This window comes from Cornus florida, unplaced genomic scaffold (genome assembly GCF_030987335.1).
Source record: "Cornus florida cultivar Cherokee Brave unplaced genomic scaffold, ASM3098733v1 CherokeeBrave_3.0.0_Hap2_Chr03, whole genome shotgun sequence".
In the NCBI taxonomy this organism is placed as follows: domain Eukaryota; kingdom Viridiplantae; phylum Streptophyta; class Magnoliopsida; order Cornales; family Cornaceae; genus Cornus; species Cornus florida.
Window position 1 is genome coordinate 7,765,005 of NW_026775573.1, and position 18,709 is coordinate 7,783,713.

At 38.3% G+C, this 18,709-nt stretch overlaps 3 protein-coding genes across 3 annotated transcripts; 2 read left to right on the plus strand and 1 right to left on the minus strand.

Annotated features, from left to right (window-relative positions):
* The first annotated feature begins 3,912 nt into the window (after window positions 1–3,912).
* On the plus strand, window positions 3,913–5,454 carry LOC132299285 (uncharacterized). Its single transcript, XM_059795809.1, has one exon. The coding sequence runs from the start codon at window positions 4,074–4,076 to the stop codon at window positions 5,100–5,102; it is 1,029 nt and encodes a 342-aa protein (XP_059651792.1). The 5' UTR covers window positions 3,913–4,073; the 3' UTR covers window positions 5,103–5,454.
* Window positions 5,455–8,261: 2,807 nt separating this feature from the next.
* On the plus strand, window positions 8,262–13,685 carry LOC132299286 (uncharacterized). Its single transcript, XM_059795810.1, has 3 exons — window positions 8,262–8,821; window positions 8,949–9,621; window positions 12,500–13,685. The coding sequence occupies exons 1-3, from the start codon at window positions 8,478–8,480 to the stop codon at window positions 13,502–13,504; spliced, it is 2,022 nt and encodes a 673-aa protein (XP_059651793.1). The 5' UTR covers window positions 8,262–8,477; the 3' UTR covers window positions 13,505–13,685.
* Window positions 13,686–14,407: 722 nt separating this feature from the next.
* Window positions 14,408–18,703, minus strand: LOC132301041 (zeaxanthin epoxidase, chloroplastic-like). The gene is made up of 10 exons (XM_059798334.1): window positions 18,681–18,703; window positions 18,404–18,566; window positions 18,241–18,315; window positions 18,039–18,139; window positions 17,558–17,673; window positions 17,261–17,472; window positions 16,817–16,908; window positions 16,430–16,544; window positions 16,254–16,348; window positions 14,408–14,706 (listed from the first exon to the last, which is right to left on the minus strand). Exons 1-10 carry the CDS (start codon window positions 18,701–18,703, stop codon window positions 14,697–14,699), a joined length of 1,002 nt encoding a protein of 333 aa, XP_059654317.1. The 3' UTR covers window positions 14,408–14,696.
* Window positions 18,704–18,709: the final 6 nt, after the last annotated feature.

Genomic DNA, 18,709 nt, shown 5'->3' on the forward strand with positions numbered 1-18,709 from the left:
TTAGGGCCTGCATAAGAGTTGGACTGACCCTCGGGAGAAGAACGGTCGGTGTAGCCATCTCTGTACCCTTTTGCATACCTGAGGGCTCCAATCTAATAGAAGCGAGTATGGAGAGCCTTCCTTCTACCGTCCACCCTACCAATGATGCCGAACAGGGAATCACGTTCAATTGAAGTTCTCTTTTCAAGAGCCAGCCGCGCTGTTCGTTCGTCATCCAACGAACGTTGAAGACTTTTTCTTTCAGCTTTCAGTGTTTCTCGCTCAGTCTTTATTACGCTCTTCTCAATCTGAAGAGCGTTTCTTTAATCTTGAAGGGAATTTGTTTCTTTTTTCAGAGCATCCCTTTCATTCTCAACCTGATTCAGCTGTACCATCAGTTCGGCGTTCTGGGTGCTGATGACCTTGTTTTCTTTGTTTGCTGTGTCAAGCCCACTGGTAAACCTGCGTGCCCGGGCGTTAGCTGACTCAATATGTTTTTGCATTATCATCACGCCAAACAGAGTTTGCAAGCAGATGCACGAATACTAATTAGGCCGAACGTATATTCGGAGAAGTTAAAATATGAAGGCGCTTTTAAATTAACCGAGTGGGGTAGAAAATTACCTCCATTGCGGCCAGAGGAAATCTGTTGAACACCTCCTTATGAGTCAAGGCCTTGGCCACTTCAATGTCCTTAAGGGAGCATAAATGTTTGTAGTACGCCACCCCTCCTTGAACATTATTTCATTTGAATTGACAACCGATCCGTTTGATCGGATGAATCGAGGGGTCCATGGAATTGGCCCAGAGGGAGAAGCAGAGTTCCACCAGTCCCAGAAGGAGCGACTGTTCTATTTGGAGAAGCTTAGGGCTCGCTCGCCCAGGAAGTTCGAACCCTCCTAGATAAAGGAACGTCATCAAGGTTGGGTTCACTGTTAGGCTGGGGTCTTTTCCCTTGCTCCTTGTCCAGTACAGACACAGTGGCACTTGGAGGATTGTTGGCTCGGGGAGTAACGTTCGGGTTAACAAGCGGGGCATTGATGATCGGATTGTTGGCATGCACAACGTTTGAAGTAGTGCTAGATGTAGTGGCAGATGAGGATGCCGAGGCTGGAGAAAAAGCCAGGGCAGGAGCAGTAACGTTCCTAGGAGGGTCCTTCCTCCTGCTGAAAGAAGGGATCCGGAGTTGGCTCATAGTGCTGCCGAGGAGTGAAATATTGCTGAAATTCTCAAACACCAGAAGTTCCGAACAAGAATGAACGTTGTTCAGAACATATTCCTTCAAGTGGTTGATCCGATCCCTACAAATGCTGTAACCGAGTTCATTATGAGGAATACCCAAAGAATCGCAAAGAAAAGTACAGAAGTGGGGAACGCAAACTTCACAAGGACAATCACTCTTATGATTTTTGTACTTCATGTATGAAGAAACTGAGCATTCACCCAAGGTGCTCGGGATAGGATAATCCCTTGCAGCCGGAGCAAACCAAGCCCCCCGAACCCCAATTATGCTCTTTTTCCACCCTTTTTCAGAATCGAGTTTGTCCGTACAGATGGATCTTTTTTCAATGGGATAAAAATAGTAATACATGTCATTCAACCTGATCTTGCTGACTTTGTAACAGAGGAGAAGATCTATAATATCAAGATATAAACCCTTGTCACGGTTCAGGAGCAGCAGAACGGACAAAACCCTAGGAATATTGGGGTTTACTTGAAGAGGGGATAGTCCCAACCTATTAAATACATAACTGAAAAAAGGATGTAGAAGGAATCTAATAATCTTTAGATGCAAGAGGGAAAAACAAGATTTTGCCTGGAAGAAAGCCGGCCCCAGTCCTTATGTTCACGTTCTTGAGGCACTCCTTAATAAGAACATTGCTGGGAAGATGAAGCTTCATACGGAGAATATCTAAATCGATAGGCATGGTGAAGATGAACAAGATCCCTAAGGGAGTGTGTAAAGTTTTTGAAAGGTAAAAAAGAAACAAAACTAACCTCAAGAAGATTAGAGATGGCAAAAGACGCTGCAGGATAGCTGAAAAAATGAGGATCTTGCACGGGAGTTTGCCGGAGAAGATTTGATTTGCTTGGAAGAAATGGACAGTGAGTTGATTGACAGGAATGTATGGTAGAGACAATAGAGAGAAATGTGGATATGTTTTCCTCGATTTATAAAAAGAGGGTGGGCCCGATAACCGAGGCGTCAGGAAGGCAAAAAGATTTCAAATTTCAAGATATTAACTTCATAACCGTCCACTTGTTCCCATATGCCGCTATCTTGAGTCGTCAGATCATGATTGTAACCCATCGATAATCCCACCCTAATTAATTAGGGAAAGATTATGGGGGCAGGTGAAGATACCAAAATCGGCGTGGGTCGGACACGGTCCAGATCGTCTTAAACGGGTTAGAAGCGGGTCAAACAAATGGAGTTGGGCCGAACGAAGTTTTCATCACTAGGCCCAATTACAGGGAGAAAACAATTGTGAGGCCCAACTTAATAACGATAAAAACTAGACCCATAGCAAAGGGAAGCCCAATTGTAGAGTCCAGCAAGAGGGGAAAATTAGGAAGCTATTAGAACACCTATAACGTTCTATAAATATAGAGATAATAGAAAGGAAAATGGGAGAATTCTGGAAGTGTAAAGATACTCTGCCAAAATAAAGAGAGAGAGAGTTTTCTTGCATCTTCAGAAGGCTACCTCATCTTCTCTCATAAACTCCTTCCTGATATTATTGATCGGTATCGACAAACGATTGTGAGTGTCACTACAATCGGTTTTAAACAAGGCCTTCTGTATGACCAGAAGTATCTCAGTACCATGCAACTCATTAGTGATGAAATTCTTCATTTCCAATGGCATGTTCGGTGGTCGTCCCGGGCTATGCCATTTCTTCTTCTTCTTTTCCTTCTTCTCCTCCATCTTCTGATTAGTATTTATCCTTTTTAATGGTCTTCGACTTTTGATTTGTTGCTAATCTTGGATCAATGTCAATAATGTGATCGGGATGGACATAAGGATTATCAATAATAGGCTTCTTGAGAGCTTTTTTTTTTTCAACAATCTTTGTTAATGTTGCGTAGAAAAACAAGATTGTTGAAGTATCATAGCTGCTTTTTCTTGTTATATTTCTGACTTGCAGCTTTTGTGATTTCTAACAAGTAATCCCAATCACTACAACTCTTCCTCGGCTTACTATCAACCACATCTCCAAGACTCATATCGCTCAAGAACTTCTTCTTCTCTATTAAGAGTTTCAAGTTTATTTAGGGAGAGGGGTGTACATTTAGAGAGAGAAGGTGGTGTGACTGTGTTAAGGTTCTCTCTATATTTATAAAGAGGGAGATAGAAAGGGTAAGGGTTTGTTTGCGTCTCAAACCTATGAATTAAAGGGGTGATGAAGGTTTTTTAAAGAAAGAATTTTTAAATATTTTGGTATCTTAAGTAGTTTATATGGAAGTTTCCCAAGTCTTAGGTGGTCAATTTGCTAAACTGATCCAAAAATAAATAAATAAAAATTATGAGTCTCCCTATATAAAAGTATTTTTTTCTAATTTCAACTCTGATTTCTATTACTATTGAAATTATCTTGTGGTTAATTTGCTAAACTGATCCAAAAATAAATAAATAAAAATCATGGGTCTCCCTATATAAAAATATATTTTTCTAATTTCAACCCTGATTTCTATTACTACTGAAATTATCTTGGGGAGAAATTTTATTATTTCCTTATCCAACAAGGATTCAGGAAAGTAGTTTAGCAGTAGACATTAGCCTGGTTCCCAAGGTAGTTCTCAGTTCTCACCACGGACATAACTTTATTGGTGGGTAAACCAAATTTATACTTTATTTATGTCATTGTCATATTTTCCATATATTTTGTGCTTCTCACTAGTTTTATAGTTCTATTTTCACGTATAGTCTCGTGTGTTTACCTTCCATGGTAGCTACCAATAAAAATCACTGAGAGCTATATTCCAGCTACTAAATTGAGATATATATATATATATACCTAAGCTAATTTAGCGACGATTTCTTCGAACATCCATAAACGATAAACCAATTTTGTAAAGTTTAGGGTTCTAAAATGAAAGCTTCTGTAAAGTTTCGCGGAGATCAGAAGCCAATTTTGAGAGCTAAGGTACCTCTGAATATTTTAGGGTTTCCATTTCAATCCGGAATCGAAGCTGGCGACACTAAAGAGCTTTGCTTCAATTTCACTACTTTCTTCGAGTCTGGCCCTTTGTTAAAGCTCTCTTATCGTCCCAACGATTCATGGAGACCTTTCGGTTTCAGTGTCAGGACCGGAATCGGACATTTCGGCTCGCCGATCGGAGCTCCGATGACCATGAACGCCGAGTTCAACTTCCTCGCAAACGGAAACCCTAGCTTCTTCCTCCGATTCCGGCCTCAGATCGGGGATTTCTCCATCAAGCGATCCGTCGATTCACGGACTGCTCCTTTGCCCGCGCAATCCTCGGTTTCGACGCCGAGGTTCAGGCCTCATGCGAACGACGGCGATTCCGATAACGAGGAGTTCTTTGAAAACAACGAAACGCCTGTGAAAAAAGGGGCTAGCGGGACGGTGAACCGCGTGTTGACCGGCAATATGATCGGAGGTTTTCCGGCGGAGAGCGTTGTGGAGAGGCTGTGTTCCGGCGTGGAAGTCTATGCAAAGACGGCTCTGCCGTTGAGAGACCGCGCGGTGTTGAAGCTACGGTGGAGCGTCAGATTCTCGGCCGACCAGGCCGGTGATCGGACGGCTGAGAATTGGCTTCGTAAGATTCCGTACCTCACGCTGGGCAAAATAGGAATCGAACACGTGGCTGTTGATATAAAGCAAGCGCAGAAACTTAAATTAAGTAAAAATGCCGAGGTGGCAGAGTCGTGTTTGACAGTGAAACGAGAGCTTGATGTTTTACAGGTGGAGAGTGGTTTGCTTAGAAAAGAATTAAATGAGCTCCGGTCAGTAATTGATACCGGAAAACATTCTCCGGATGCCGGGAAACAGAAAAAAGATTACCAACGGGTTGCCGAGAAGGTAAAGGATGTGAATGGTACTACCGGTGCCGGAAAGTCTTTCAACTCTCCGGCATCCAAAGACTCAGTTAGGTAAAAGAAAAACTTTATTACAATGATAATACCATGCAGCGATGAACCAATTCAAAAGGCGTACAAGAAGATGCTATTTATTGACAATAGCATTGGACAATCTAGTTAAAGAGTCGGTAACGACGTGTTTGCCTCATAAAAAGTGGAAGGAGTAGGATTGTCTTGTTTTGTAGTTGCCTATTCTTTGTCTTATTTATGTTGTACTGTTGTAAGTTTTGTTTGGAAACAAAAAGTACTAATGTTAATTATTTGGCTAGATTATGTTGAAACGCCTTCAAAATCTAGAAGCCAAAAGAGAAAATCACGAGACTTTAAAATAAATTTATTTCTTTCAATTTCAAATACATGACACCACAATGTTCCACATTTTAAAGAAGAGAAAATCACGAGACTTTAAAATAAATTTATTTCTTTTAATTTCAAATACAAGACACTGCAATGTTCCACATTTTAAAGTACGTTTTACAATGGCTACTGTATAATTTGCATAGTGTATTTGTGTTTTACAATGATAAATAGTGTCTTATATTTGTAGGTCACCTCCATTTCACATCCTCGAAATTGAGAGGATGTATTTAGGGGTGTACAAAAAAATCGTAAAACCGAACTATAGCTTCGGTTTCGATTCTCACGATTCCGATCTCGGTCCCGGTTCTGAAAATAGGAACCATGGGTTTACGGTTCCGATTCCAAACCCGTGGAAACCGTATATATATATGTGTGTGTGTGTGTGATTATATATTTAATTATATATATTATTAATAACATACTTACTAACTGAGAAATTGTCAGTCATACCAACACGTGGTCCACCACTAAACCACAAAAACTCAACTCTCTCTCATTTAAACAGACTAAACCTAAATCTAAACCTAACCCTGGCCTCCCTTCCCCTCCTCATCTCAACTCTCATCTGATAGAACTATGAAGCTGCCTCACCCTCGCCTCCCCTCCTCAAGTCCTCAGTCCTCTACTTCTCTCATCTCTCATCTCTCATCAGTCCTCTCGACATCGCTTCTCAATCACCGACACACCATCTAGGCATCTCAGACTTCTCAATCAGCGACACGGTTACACGGCTTCTCCGATCTACACCCACACACCTGAGATGGGATGTAATATTATTGAAGTTTTATTTTCTGTATTTATTTATATTTATATTTTTGCTATTGTATGAATGTATTATGTTTAATTGTTTTAGCAAATGTGGCTATTGGGCGCAAAGCCTTCAAATAATTAAGAACCGTATCGAATCGAATCCTATGCATCCCTAAATGTATCAGTGTAAGAGAACAACAAAAAAAAAAAGTTCATAGGTGGGGAACCTTGGAGCCAATTTGGTTTCATATACACACCGTTCCTATTCTAATTCTTGTCAGAACCATACCGAATCGAATCCTGTGCATCCCTAAATATATCAGTTTTATCTTTGTTGGTGCCATTTTACACCTTTTGTGCCCATATCCAAAATGATCTTCTATGGGCCAATATAGGGCAGGTCCCAACAATCGTTACCTCTCCATTTCAAAATATATGACCAAGACAAAACAGCCCAGACCATTGCCATATGCATTACGTGGGTTCCTTCGGAACCGGGTTTGGGCTTTCTACGTCTTTAGTCTTGGCTTGCAATAACCGCAAGAAAACGACAATGTACAGGGGTACTTTTGGAAATACCTAAAGTAGTCGACGAGGATACATCCCTTGATATTTCAATAATTTGCGAGGACAACATGGTAATTCAACCACGGAAGGCAAAGGTCTAAAGTCTAATCCCTGAAACTGGTTGCGTGTTGGAGATCATGCCCTCAATCCTCATATTGGCGGTTCAGCTTCGCCCCATTAGATTTTGGTTTATTAATTATTAATTCGTTTTATTTAAATTTTCAAGAAATAATATTAGTACTATAGTTTCACATTCTTCTATCAAAATGAAACAAATTTTCAGAAAAAGCACCGTCACATTTCACGTTTCATAAGGTATTAAAAAAGTCGAGTATAGTGCAAAGTTTGCAAATTTAACAATTCCTTTAAAAAAATTTAAAATTTATAATTTGATAATTATTATTGGATGGTCTACTTGTATAGAAAATTATAGCAACTTGACAAATTTTGACTATGTGAGCATACCTACTACTTTCTTAACAAGTTATTGAATGTTACAAAAATTTAACTAAATATAACAACTGAAACTTATCTATAAAATACAATTTCTTGTTTTGGTAATGAAATGATTATGTTACAGGACAAAACATAATTTGACATTTTTATTAATAGTGACAAATTGACAATAACTCTATAAGAATTGAGAATTAGAACAGTAAAGTGTAAAACCTACTAAAGTGCGTCACAAACAAGTAAAAAAAAAAAAAAAAATCATAGTGCTCAAATTAGCATGGTTGATTTTCAATAATTTTTAACCCATTAAAAGAATTAATTAAGATTTAACACTTAAAATTCATCTATAAAAAAATTAGGGAAAAAAATTCATCTACAATTTTGATCATTTTATGAGTCTGATCAATTACAAAGCAAACTAAGATATATATAATACATCATGAGCACATGAAATCTTCTCGCATGATCATATTTACTGGACAATTATTAGAAAAAATCTTTTCTTTGCTATCAAACTATTCCAACAGTGATAGTGTCGGACCTTTTAGAACACCATATAATTCAACATCAAGTCCATGTAGTCCTCCTGTCCCGGTCACATTCACTAGGCAATTAACAAAAAAATTCCCTTCATTGCCATCAAACTATTCTACTTGTCTCGGTTACATTCACCGAGCAATTAACATAAGAATATTCTTTGTTGCCATCAAACTATTCGGACAATAATAGTGTTCCGGCCTAAGGTAGGAGTCAATGAGGATTAGGAGGAAGTGAATTTGAACCTAGAAGTACAGGATGGAGGTACTCTTAAGGCCTCATCCTTTAGCACTGGACAAAAGAAGTATAGTACCCCCATGATTTAACCTGTGTTGAACCTTTTAGTACACCCCATAATTTACGATTACTTCCTTTCCTGCCACATTTAGCAATTATTAGGTAAATTTCCTTCTTTGCCCATCAGATTGTACCGTCGAGGTTAAATATATATATATATATATATATATATACTATTATTGATGAAATATAACACAATTTTAAAAGAATTGAGAATTAGTTGAGTACGGCCATATATGTGTGTACACATATACAAGTATATATATAGAGAGAAGGAGGAAAGAGGGTGAAAACTATCTGAGTTTGGCATTCAAAAATAAAAAATAAATTTAAAGAAGAAAAGATTCTGTAGCGAGAGACGAAGGAGAGAACGAAAAAAACCCTAGCTTTTGAAATCAAATGGAGGGATTTAACGGAGCTTGAAATTATGGCAAACACGACAACAGAAGAGAAGGTGAAATGGACGACTTTGGAGGAACTGTTGCTAGCATGCGCCGTGAAGCGTCACGGATTCAAGGACTGGGACTCCGTCGCCATGGAACTCCAAAGCCGAAGCTCTCTTCCTCTGCTCCGGACCGCACAAACCTGTAGAAACAAATTCGACGACCTCAAACGCCGATTCGTCGACAACACCGACGGTGACGGCGGCGACGAACACGATGATACCAAAACCGCCGGCGAGGTTGATAGTATTCCTTGGCTGGAGGAGTTGCGAAAACACCGAGTCGCAGAGCTCAAACAAGAGGTCCATCGATACGATCGTTCGATCCAGTAATCTCCTGTTTATATTTGTTGAAATTTAAACTTTTATAGTGTATATAAATATGTATATTATACGTAGAGAATGATGTATAATTCATGTGTGGATCTGAGAGTTCCTGATCTGTTTCTTCAACAGGTCTCTGCAACTGAAGGTGAAGAAATTAGAGGATGAGCGTGAACTGAGCTTGAAAGAAACCGAAAACAGAGATGAAAAATCAGATCTAGACAAGGATTTGAAGGGAGATAGATCGGAGAACGGCAAAAAAGACGGCGACGGAGCTCCGGTCGCCGGGAAATCAGTTTCCACCGAGGACTCTGACCGACAGAACCGGTCGTTCGGCGAGTCGAATTCGAACCGGGAAACCGGAGCGAAGGACGAAGAAAGAGAACCGGACGAACCGGTCGAAACAGGCAGCGGTAAACCGGATCCGGTTCTGAGCGAGTCGAAACCAGGTGGTGAAGACTCGTACGACGATAGCTCAGATACAATAACGAAAAACGCTTCGTTGAAACCGAGTAAGGCGAAGAAGATCGGCGAATCGGCCGACTTACAGGACTTGGCGGCTGAGTCGAAAGAAGGAATGAAAGAGAGCAGCGACGGACAGAGCTCGGCGAGTTTAATTAGGAAGAAACGCCGGAAAATGGAAAGTTCCGGCGGTGCCAGCGACGGCGGCGAGCGTCCCGCCACCACCACCACCACCACCACCACCAAACGGGGCTCGGTGAAATCAGAGCCGTTAATTGATTTTTTAGATATTATCCGATTGCATAAACACGGTTCGGTATTCAAGCGCCGGCTCGAGAGTCAGGTATGCTCATATACTAACCATACCCTTCAAATCATAACGTGCAACGCATGATCGTTTAATATCTACCGTTCGTTTTTATGATTCATCTTTGACGATCTAATGATTGGGAGCCACCTTAAAGATCACGTTCATAAAATCATAATTCATATACAAAGTTGACGAAATGTTATATTTTGTATAGTTATTAATGGTTCAAAGAACTTGCATGTGAAAAAAAAAAAAAAATTTGTAAAGTTTAATAATGATCTAACTCTTAAATATATTTTAGATAAAATTATAAAAATAATATTAATTTTCATTTTATAAGAGCACCCAATTATCTTAATAAACAAAATTATTATATTTTTTATTTATTAATAAAATTTGATTGTCTATAAAATGAAAAGTAAAACTTTTGATATTATTTTTTTGTTTTTAAATTATATTTTTATGATCATTGTATATTTTTTTAATTATATTTTATTTCATTTAATATATATAACTTTAAAAATCATTTTTAATAACATTATACCATTTTATTTTTTATATCTTCAATTAATTTTTCCATGCATCCCTAGTCCTTGATGCTTATGTCCTAAATTTTTTAAATAAATAGTATTCTTATATAATTTTCTATTACATTTTCATTAGTGACCATATATTTTAAAATTATTTATATAATGTTACGTACAAAAACAATAATACAACATTAGAAGGTGCTGAATGAGTTATATGTAAACCGTCTGATCTTGACATCATGTGGTGGGACTCTTACTCCCATGTAACCCACATTTGACATATTTGAATTATTATTTTTTGTATAATGTATTACCCTCTACAATTTTAAAGTGTTAAATATAAATTCAATTACAACTAACTAAATATGTTTTCGTAATACATATAATTTTTTGATAATATACTCTTAATTAATTTGATGATATTAAGTTTTAGATGACTAATAAATTATGTATATAGAGAATGTAGGGACGAATTCATAAAATTATGGGAGAGGGCGCGGGGTTTAACAACATCAAGATAAAAATAAAAAATAAAAAATCAAATTATTGAATGGGGCAACAATAGAATCTTTCGGGTTCGGGCCAGTATTAAAATTTTATAAGTATATAATCCAAAAAATAAAATAAAAAAAGTATGTATATAATACCAAAAATAAATTTTATGAATTTAGTTTTGATTATTATAATTTAAAACTTAAAATAAAATACATAACTCATTGTCTTTGAATGTTGTTTTTTTAAATGTATGATAATAGTTTTCTCAACTCCATTCGTTTTTAAGATAGTAGGAGATGCTATAACTAATAACCTTTTTTATCCCTACTAAATTCATGAATAATTTGTGGTGTTTTTAATTCTAAATATGTCTAGATACTCATGTAGAATGGAAATTCAATGATAGAAATATCTTTATAGGAGCACTCAAAACTCAAAATTTAAAAGAATCATGTGAGTGGGATGACGGGTCATATCATATAATTTCATGTAATAAGACTCTCATCTTATATAAAGATTGAATTCTGAAGTTTAATATTAAAACACTGCTCGATTTGAAAGTATAAAAAAATGTGACATGTCATTTGTGTTTAAGCAAATTTAATAATTTACTTTGTCTGTTTAAAAGAAAAGAAAATTACAATAATGTTCTTAATATCATAAATGTTTTCTTTTTAATTTTGAAAGTTAGGAGGTAATTTTTTTTTTATAACGTTAGTAACATTAATGTCATTTCTCTTAAAATACATTTAAAGAATTTTTTTTTATGATAATAGACTGAAATAGCAAACAGTCCTATGATTTTGGAACTTGAATAGTCGCTGGGGTGGGTCCAGTTGAAACATGGTTAAAGAATCCATCACGTAACCCAAAACGCACGGCTTGGGTGCAAAGTCAAGCGTATACCCTGTGAAGCACTCAAGCATGACCTGCTTATTGGGCCTTGATCAGCCCACCATTAGATGTATTGGTAGTATCAGAGCCCAACTTATTATTTTTTTCTCCCCTTAACGATGGAATATAATTTTTTTATTAAAGGAAGTGAAGTTTTTTCCTTTCTACCAGAGTGATTGCGTTAATTTCATGGTAAAATTCTTAGTTAAAGTGTGACCATCACAACAACAATAGTGGACTCTATACGCTTAATTAATTTTTTTTTTTTCGTTCATAGATATATCATGTCGAATTAAAACGTCATTACATTAATTAAAACGTTATTACATTGATATTAACCCATTTCAATACCTTTATAAGTTTATACAATACTCCAAGTTAATTTTAATCGATCCCACTTGGTAGGCAACCATAAGGAAGCAGTACTACGTCAACACCAAGTCGTGGAAGCCTCATCATTCCTGGTGTTTTTACTTTTTGCTTCTTTTTTTAGGCTTCGGTTTTAGCATCGTACCATTGATAGACGTGTAACATTATTTTAAAGCGAATAAGAATTTTGTAAAAAAGCAATGACGTCATATTCATTTAGAAATCTTAAAAGACAAAATTACAACGGGTATGGGTGAGATAGATGCTCCCTCACCAATCAACCAAAAGTTAAAGTTGTTATCCTTATTTTTCATTTAACCCAAAAAAAAAAAAAAAAAAAAAAAAAAAAGAAAAGAAAAAATAGCTAAAGAACAACCAACCATAAAGTAGCTTTTTTTTTTATACTTTAATCACTCTCATGCAATTTTATTTAAATGCAACGGTAGTTGAAAGTCAATTGTCTCTAGCGGACTCCATCCCTGGAAGCTTCTCCAGTATTTTAGTGATTTTCAATATTATTACATCTATCTATTTTAGTTAGATACCGTGTATAATATATTGAAAACAAATGTAATGCGTTAAAAAATGAATATAAGAACTAATAAACGTTTAATTATGTGCAGAAAACAGAGAAGTACAAGAAGATAGTTCGACAACATGTAGATCTCAAAACAGTAGAAGCCAAGCTGGAAGACGGGTCCTATTCCTCTTGCACCAGCAAATTCTACCGCGATTTGCTGCTTATTTTCAACAACGCCATTGTCTTCTTCCCCAAAGCATCCTCGGAATCAGTGGCGGCCCACCAACTCCGCGACCTCGTTTTGAAAGAAATGAAGAAGGAGAGAACTCAGAGATCGGAACCATTGCCGGAGTTGGCTCCGTCATCAAATCAATCTTCACTCCAATCCAAGCCCGACCCGGAGAAACCCGATTCATTGCTAGCGAAGCATAAGTCTTCTGCTCCTATTATAGTCTGCCGTAAAAGAAGCTCAGTTTCAGCTAAAGCTTCTTCAGTCAGCAACAAAACAGAGGAACAAGTCAACGAGAAACAAAAACCCGCTCTCAATATGAAGCCGCCAGCAGCTAAATCTTCTTCGAATGTAAGTGAAGAAGCCATTCGAATGAAAATGAAGACAAAAGAGAAGCCGGTGACGGGTACCAGAAGCTTGAGAAAAGGGAACAATAGGCCTAATAACAATCAGATCACAAACTCTAGCTCAAACAATGTTTCAGTTGACAAAAAAGAGGCTCCAAAATCGGAGAAGAAGAGAAGTGAGGTGACGGCCTCGGCCAAGAAGTTTTTGAACAGAATAAAGAAGATTTCTCCGGCGAAGGGAGCGGTAACGGAAAAGGTAAAAAGTTCTGAAAATGGCACTAATGATGGTGGCGGTAGAGGGCAGAAGAGGAGAAGGGACGGAAGGAAAGACGCGGCATTGTCACGTGGTGGTGGTGGTGGTGGTGGTGGTGGAGGAGGAGGTGATAAAAAGGTGAAGGAAGACAGCCCGTCAAAGAGAAGCGTCGGGAGGCCGCCGAAGAATGGGAGGGAGGCGGCTGCGGGGAGGCGGGGGAGAGAGGTTGTGGAGGCGGAGGTGGTTTCGAAACGGGCTAAGAAACGGTCTAGGAGGTGATGAGTAATAATAATAGGGTCTAAAAGACTGGTTGTGTAAATTATATACTGTAGCATTTTTAGAGTTCGTCTATTTTTAGTTTGAGACCATTTGGTCTTTTTGTGGCAACTTATTCTGTATTCCTCTTTTGTTCCTTTGTCCTTTATTTGATATAGAAAGCATGAAAATTCTGTGTGCTTTATTGTCCTTGTGAGCAAACCATCATGGTCAAAGTTCCAACTAACTACTTTTAAAAAAAAATAATAATAATAAAAAAATATTAAAGAAGAGCATTTAATAACAAAAGGTTTAGGCATTTAATTAAATTGAATGCGTAAGTAGTGTCTTTCAATCTAAAGAACTCTTGCATTGTGAATATAATGCCCTTATGGCAATTTAATTATATATATATTAAATAAATAAAAAAATCCCTTATGACAACTTCTCTTTGTAAAGCGTAAAATTTTAGAGTTTAACTGAGCTTAAAATGTAAATGTCTCAGTAGCTTAGCGAGTTAGTGCTTCTGACGAATTTTGGTGGAGTGGCAGGTTTTGACTCTCTATATTTATTAATCTAACTTCTAACTTCTTCTTCTTCTTCTTCTTTTTTTTTTTTTTTTTGATTTTTTTTTTTTTTTTGCTTAAATTCAATAAAGATCATCTAACATCTCAAGTTAGATTCATCCGAGTCCTAAGTTTACAACTATCTTATTTATAAATATTCAAATCTTAGAACATTTCAAAGTCAGTAATTTAATTTTATATGAGATGATTGAATCCAAGGCATCTGCTCCTAAGAGATCTGATTATATAAGCTCAACAAAATGAAAAATGCAATAAAATCAGCTCCATTTTCAGATCAAGTGGAAGAGCAGAAATTCAGCAAGTAACAAATGAAGCCTTCAACTTCGAAAGAAAAATCTATCATTTTTCAGTAAATATTGAAATTTTACATTGAATTTTTGTTATTCATCCCCTCTCCAACTCCTGCTACCATCACTATATGACATGTTATTTCAATAACACAGTTTCCGGATTATTTACGAATTGCCCTAAATTCGTTTTCTTGGACTTTTACGGTTCTGATTTTCTGTTGCAATTTTCAACCATGGTTCGGTGGTTCCACCATCCCTTGAACCTTAAACTCGGAGTTTATCAACTTCCGGTTCAACAACCGGCACTGAGGTTGCAGTAGGATTTGGTCAGTCTCTATTTCACCACAACCTGCTAGGAGAGCAACACAAGCAACCTAAGGTCTTTTCTTTTTGGACTGAGAAAAAAGAAAAAGACTTTAATGGATAGAATAAAACAGGATAATAAGTTGGATGAAATTAAAATATGGCCAATCTCAATGAGAAAGAAGACACAGATTATCTGTGGCGACCTTGTGGGCGGGTGTGTGTGAGCGTGTGCAGGGGGCACCAGTAGGCTACCACACTGGGCGAGCTACAAGTGCACAATCCTACATCGTCTGGGTGTGGATGGGGCAAGTGTTATATGTAGATTCAACACCCTTCTATGACACAACGCGTTTTAAAGTCGTGATGGCCGTGAACCCATCAGAACTCTGTAGTTAAGCGTGCTTAACTTGGAGTAGTACCAGGATGGGTGACCCCCTGGGAAGTCTCTGGTCTGGGTGAGCCAAAAGCGGACAATATTGTGTCTGGCCAGGGTGAGAATCGTTACAAATGGTATCAGAGCCTGACCTAGTTGGAAGTGTGGCCAACGAGGACGTTGGGCCCCAAAGGGGGGGGGGGGGTGATTGTGGCAACCTTGTGGGCGGGTGTGTGTGAGCGTGTGCAGGGGGCACCAGTAGGCTACTACACTGGGCGAGCTACAGGTGCACAATCCCACATCGTCTGGGTGTGGATGGGGCAAGTGTTATATGTAAATTCAACACCCTTCTATGACACAACGCGTTTTAAAGCCGTGATGGCCGTGAACCCATCAGAACTCTGTTAACTTGGAGTAGTACCAGGATGGGTGACCCCCTGGGAAGTCTCTGGTCTGGGTGAGCCAAAAGCGGACAATATTGTGTCTGGCCAGGGTGAGGGTCGTTACAAATGGTATCAGAGCCTGACCCAGCCGGAAGTGTGGCCAACGAGGACGTTGGGCCCCAAAGGGGGGTGATTGTGGCGACCTTGTGGGCGGGTGTGTGTGAGCGTGTGCAGGGGGCACCAGTAGGCTACCACACTGGGCGAGTTACAGGTGCACAATCCCACATCGTCTGGGTGTGGATGGGGCAAGTGTTATATGTAGATTCAACACCCTTCTATGACACAACGCGTTTTAAAGCCTTGATGGCCGTGAACCCATCAGAACTCTGTAGTTAAGCGTGCTTAACTTAGAGTAGTACCAGGATGGGTGACCCCCTGGGAAGTCTCTGGTCTGGGTGAGCCAAAAGTAGGATGGGTGACCCCCTGGGAACAACACCCTTCTATGACACAACGCGTTTTAAAGCCGTGATGGCCGTGAACCCATCAGAACTCTGTAATTAAGCGTGCTTAACTTAGAGTAGTACCAGGATGGGTGACCCCCTGGGAAGTCTCTGGTCTGGGTGAGCCAAAAGTAGGATGGGTGACCCCCTGGGAAGTCTCTGGTCTGGGTGAGCCAAAAGCAGACAATATTGTGTCTGGCCAGAATGAGGGTCGTTACATTATCTAAGCGGAAAAAAGAAAAAAATAATGATTCTGGAAAATGTGGAGAGTTTCCAAAAACTATCTGTGGCATTCGACACGTTAGAGGAGGGTTGGAACGATTTTTTTTCTTACCAATGGCCTGTTAGAGTCCAAGACATGAATTGGGGCAAGCTGATTTGCAAAAATGCAATTACAACATGAAATGCAGGATGTGGTAAAGCCAGATTCTGCAACATACAAGAAAAATCCATTAGCAACTCAAAGAAAGAGAAGCATTCGAGAGATCAAACAGGGGATAGGAAACGTACATTCACCAGGCCAAATCCAAATTCCATATAAGGTTGGTAAAAGAAAACCATTCTCGACGCCATTCGGTTCACTGCATGAACTATGCTAACACGGAGCATTCTTTTCTTCTCATATCTGCTTACGTTAATCTACACGAGTTAGGAACACTGAAGCATCTCAACAATATCCACCAAATAGTTTGCTTAAAAGCCAAATAATAAAAAGGAATGACTACTTACAGAAGGGACATGTTGAGCATAATGAATGGGTGTGTGTGTTCACTTTAACTTTCAAAAAAAAAAAAAAAAAACACTTACAGAAAGTAAAATGACATTTTTGGTAACTAGAGTGGCATCGCCAACGTTTGGACATGACTACTCACATCCGAGCACACATCCACGAATTACCTTTTAAGTGCTGAGACAATTTGATTCAACAAGAAATGATCAGAGCCACTTTTGACAACCTTATCAAGCTCAAGTATAAGTTGGTAACAATCCTGCAAGTGATTTCCAAATGAATGAGCCTATCTATGGTAGCAGTATCTAGTAAAACTATCTTTAACCACCTTTTCCCAATGCATAATCATATTCTTAGAATATAATTTGTAAGCTCTAGAATTCTTAAATCATCATCCCACATGGAGATCTCTAACATTTCTTTAAGAATAAATATACGGAGTAACATTTAAAGAGTTGTTTGCGATACACATGGAAAGGAAATCGCTCCAATTTGTTTTCTGAAACACATTTGTTGCATCGTCAGAAACAGATGGATCATATATGAATGTGCTTTTCAAATGAATCTTGTAGTCTTAATTTACTACAAAACTTAAATCACTTATAACATACCTCAATTGCCATACAACCCCCTTGGCCAAGATTTGGCTGCATTGCGTGAGCAGCATCACCTACCAGAGTCACACGTCCATTTCCCCAGGAGTATATCATGTCGATATCATAGATGTTTCTCCGTAAAATCAGATGCCCTGGTGTTTCAGAAATTAGCATAACCACTTCATTGCACCAGCCGCAAAACAGTTTCAAAAGCCTCTCCTTTTCGCCTGCAGCATTAAAGTACAAAATTCAGATTAAATCTTTTAGCTAGGCATTTATCACAAACTTGAATTAAGAGAGTCAGAGAGTTGCCTCCTGGAGGATCAGTAGTCGAGGGGGACTCCTTAACGAATGCATACCATTGCATCTTCCCATTTCCAACATCTGCAACAGCAAAGTACCGGTTCATTCCCAAGAATACTTGATACCTGAACAGCAGAAAGCCTAAATAAGCAAATCTCGTAATTATGGGATGCTTCTATCTATGGATGCACTATTCTATTAATGCAAAAAACTATAATAAATATCAATGCCTACAAACATAGATATACTTTTTGTAGTCTAAAATTGTAGAAAAATTTCAAATACATGTATTTATTTTAATCACAAAGTAACTGTAGAGCTACTTCTAAAATCATGGAGATTGAGAATTATTGAAGGGTGAAAACTTGTGCTTGATAAATATATCTCCCCCCATCCCTAATGAACAACCAAAGAGAGCCAAAAAAAGATAAAAAGTTGTTGTATCACTTTCTCGAACTCAAAGTTAAATCTTGAATCAATAATTACATACCCAATAGAATCAATACATGGTGGCACAATGTTTGTTAGTCCAGTATAGCATGTATAGTCTGAATATTTTGCTTCTTGGGCCCCAAATAGTTTTGAACGCACCTAGAATGAAGGTGATAAAAATGTAAAAGTTAATTGAGGGAGAGAAAAAGAATTGGCTCATCAAAAGTATTTCTGGAGAGGAGTAAGGAAATGTGACGTACTTCTGACCGTATCCCATCTGCACCAACCAAAATATCACCTTCATACTGCATCCCATTTTCAAGGATCACGGTGACCTATAATATATGCAGAGAGTTTAGAGCTCAATACAGAACTCAATTAAATCAGAGAGTCTGGAGAGTCATATATTAGGGCATTTCAAACCTTGTTATAGTCTTCCACAAAGTCCACAACTTTTGATTTGTTACTTAGTATGTGATGCCCAACTGCGTTTACTAGGATGTCTTGCAATTCCATTCTACATATAAAGTGAGTAATAGGAAGTCCCCTCCTTACAGCAGGAGCCGTAAAATCAAACTTTAAAAACCTGGAGAGAGGGAAAGGAGCCCACAGATGTTTAGAGAAGAGCTCAAATGGAAATTATGTCCTGTAACATGAATCCATTTTTTATTATTTATGCGAGTTATAAACAATTGACAACCAATCTTTGTGGTGCATAAACATGTAGCA

Bases quoted from the DNA above. Each gene is read 5' to 3' on its own strand.
- LOC132299286 (XM_059795810.1), top strand. From the start codon at position 8,478: ATGGCAAACACGACAACAGAAGAGAAGGTGAAATGGACGACTTTGGAG. The intron at 8,822-8,948 runs GTAATCTCCTGT...TTTCTTCAACAG, and splicing joins CGATACGATCGTTCGATCCA to GTCTCTGCAACTGAAGGTGA. The intron at 9,622-12,499 runs GTATGCTCATAT...AATTATGTGCAG, and splicing joins AGCGCCGGCTCGAGAGTCAG to AAAACAGAGAAGTACAAGAA.
- LOC132301041 (XM_059798334.1), bottom strand. From the start codon at position 18,703: ATGTTTATGCACCACAAAGATTG. The intron at 18,567-18,680 runs GTTGTCAATTGT...CCCTCTCTCCAG, and splicing joins TTTATGCACCACAAAGATTG to GTTTTTAAAGTTTGATTTTA. The intron at 16,349-16,429 runs GTACGTTTCCTA...TGTATGTTGCAG, and splicing joins TTGGATTTGGCCTGGTGAAT to AATCTGGCTTTACCACATCC.
- LOC132299285 (XM_059795809.1), top strand. From the start codon at position 4,074: ATGAAAGCTTCTGTAAAGTTTCGCGGAGATCAGAAGCCAATTTTGAGA.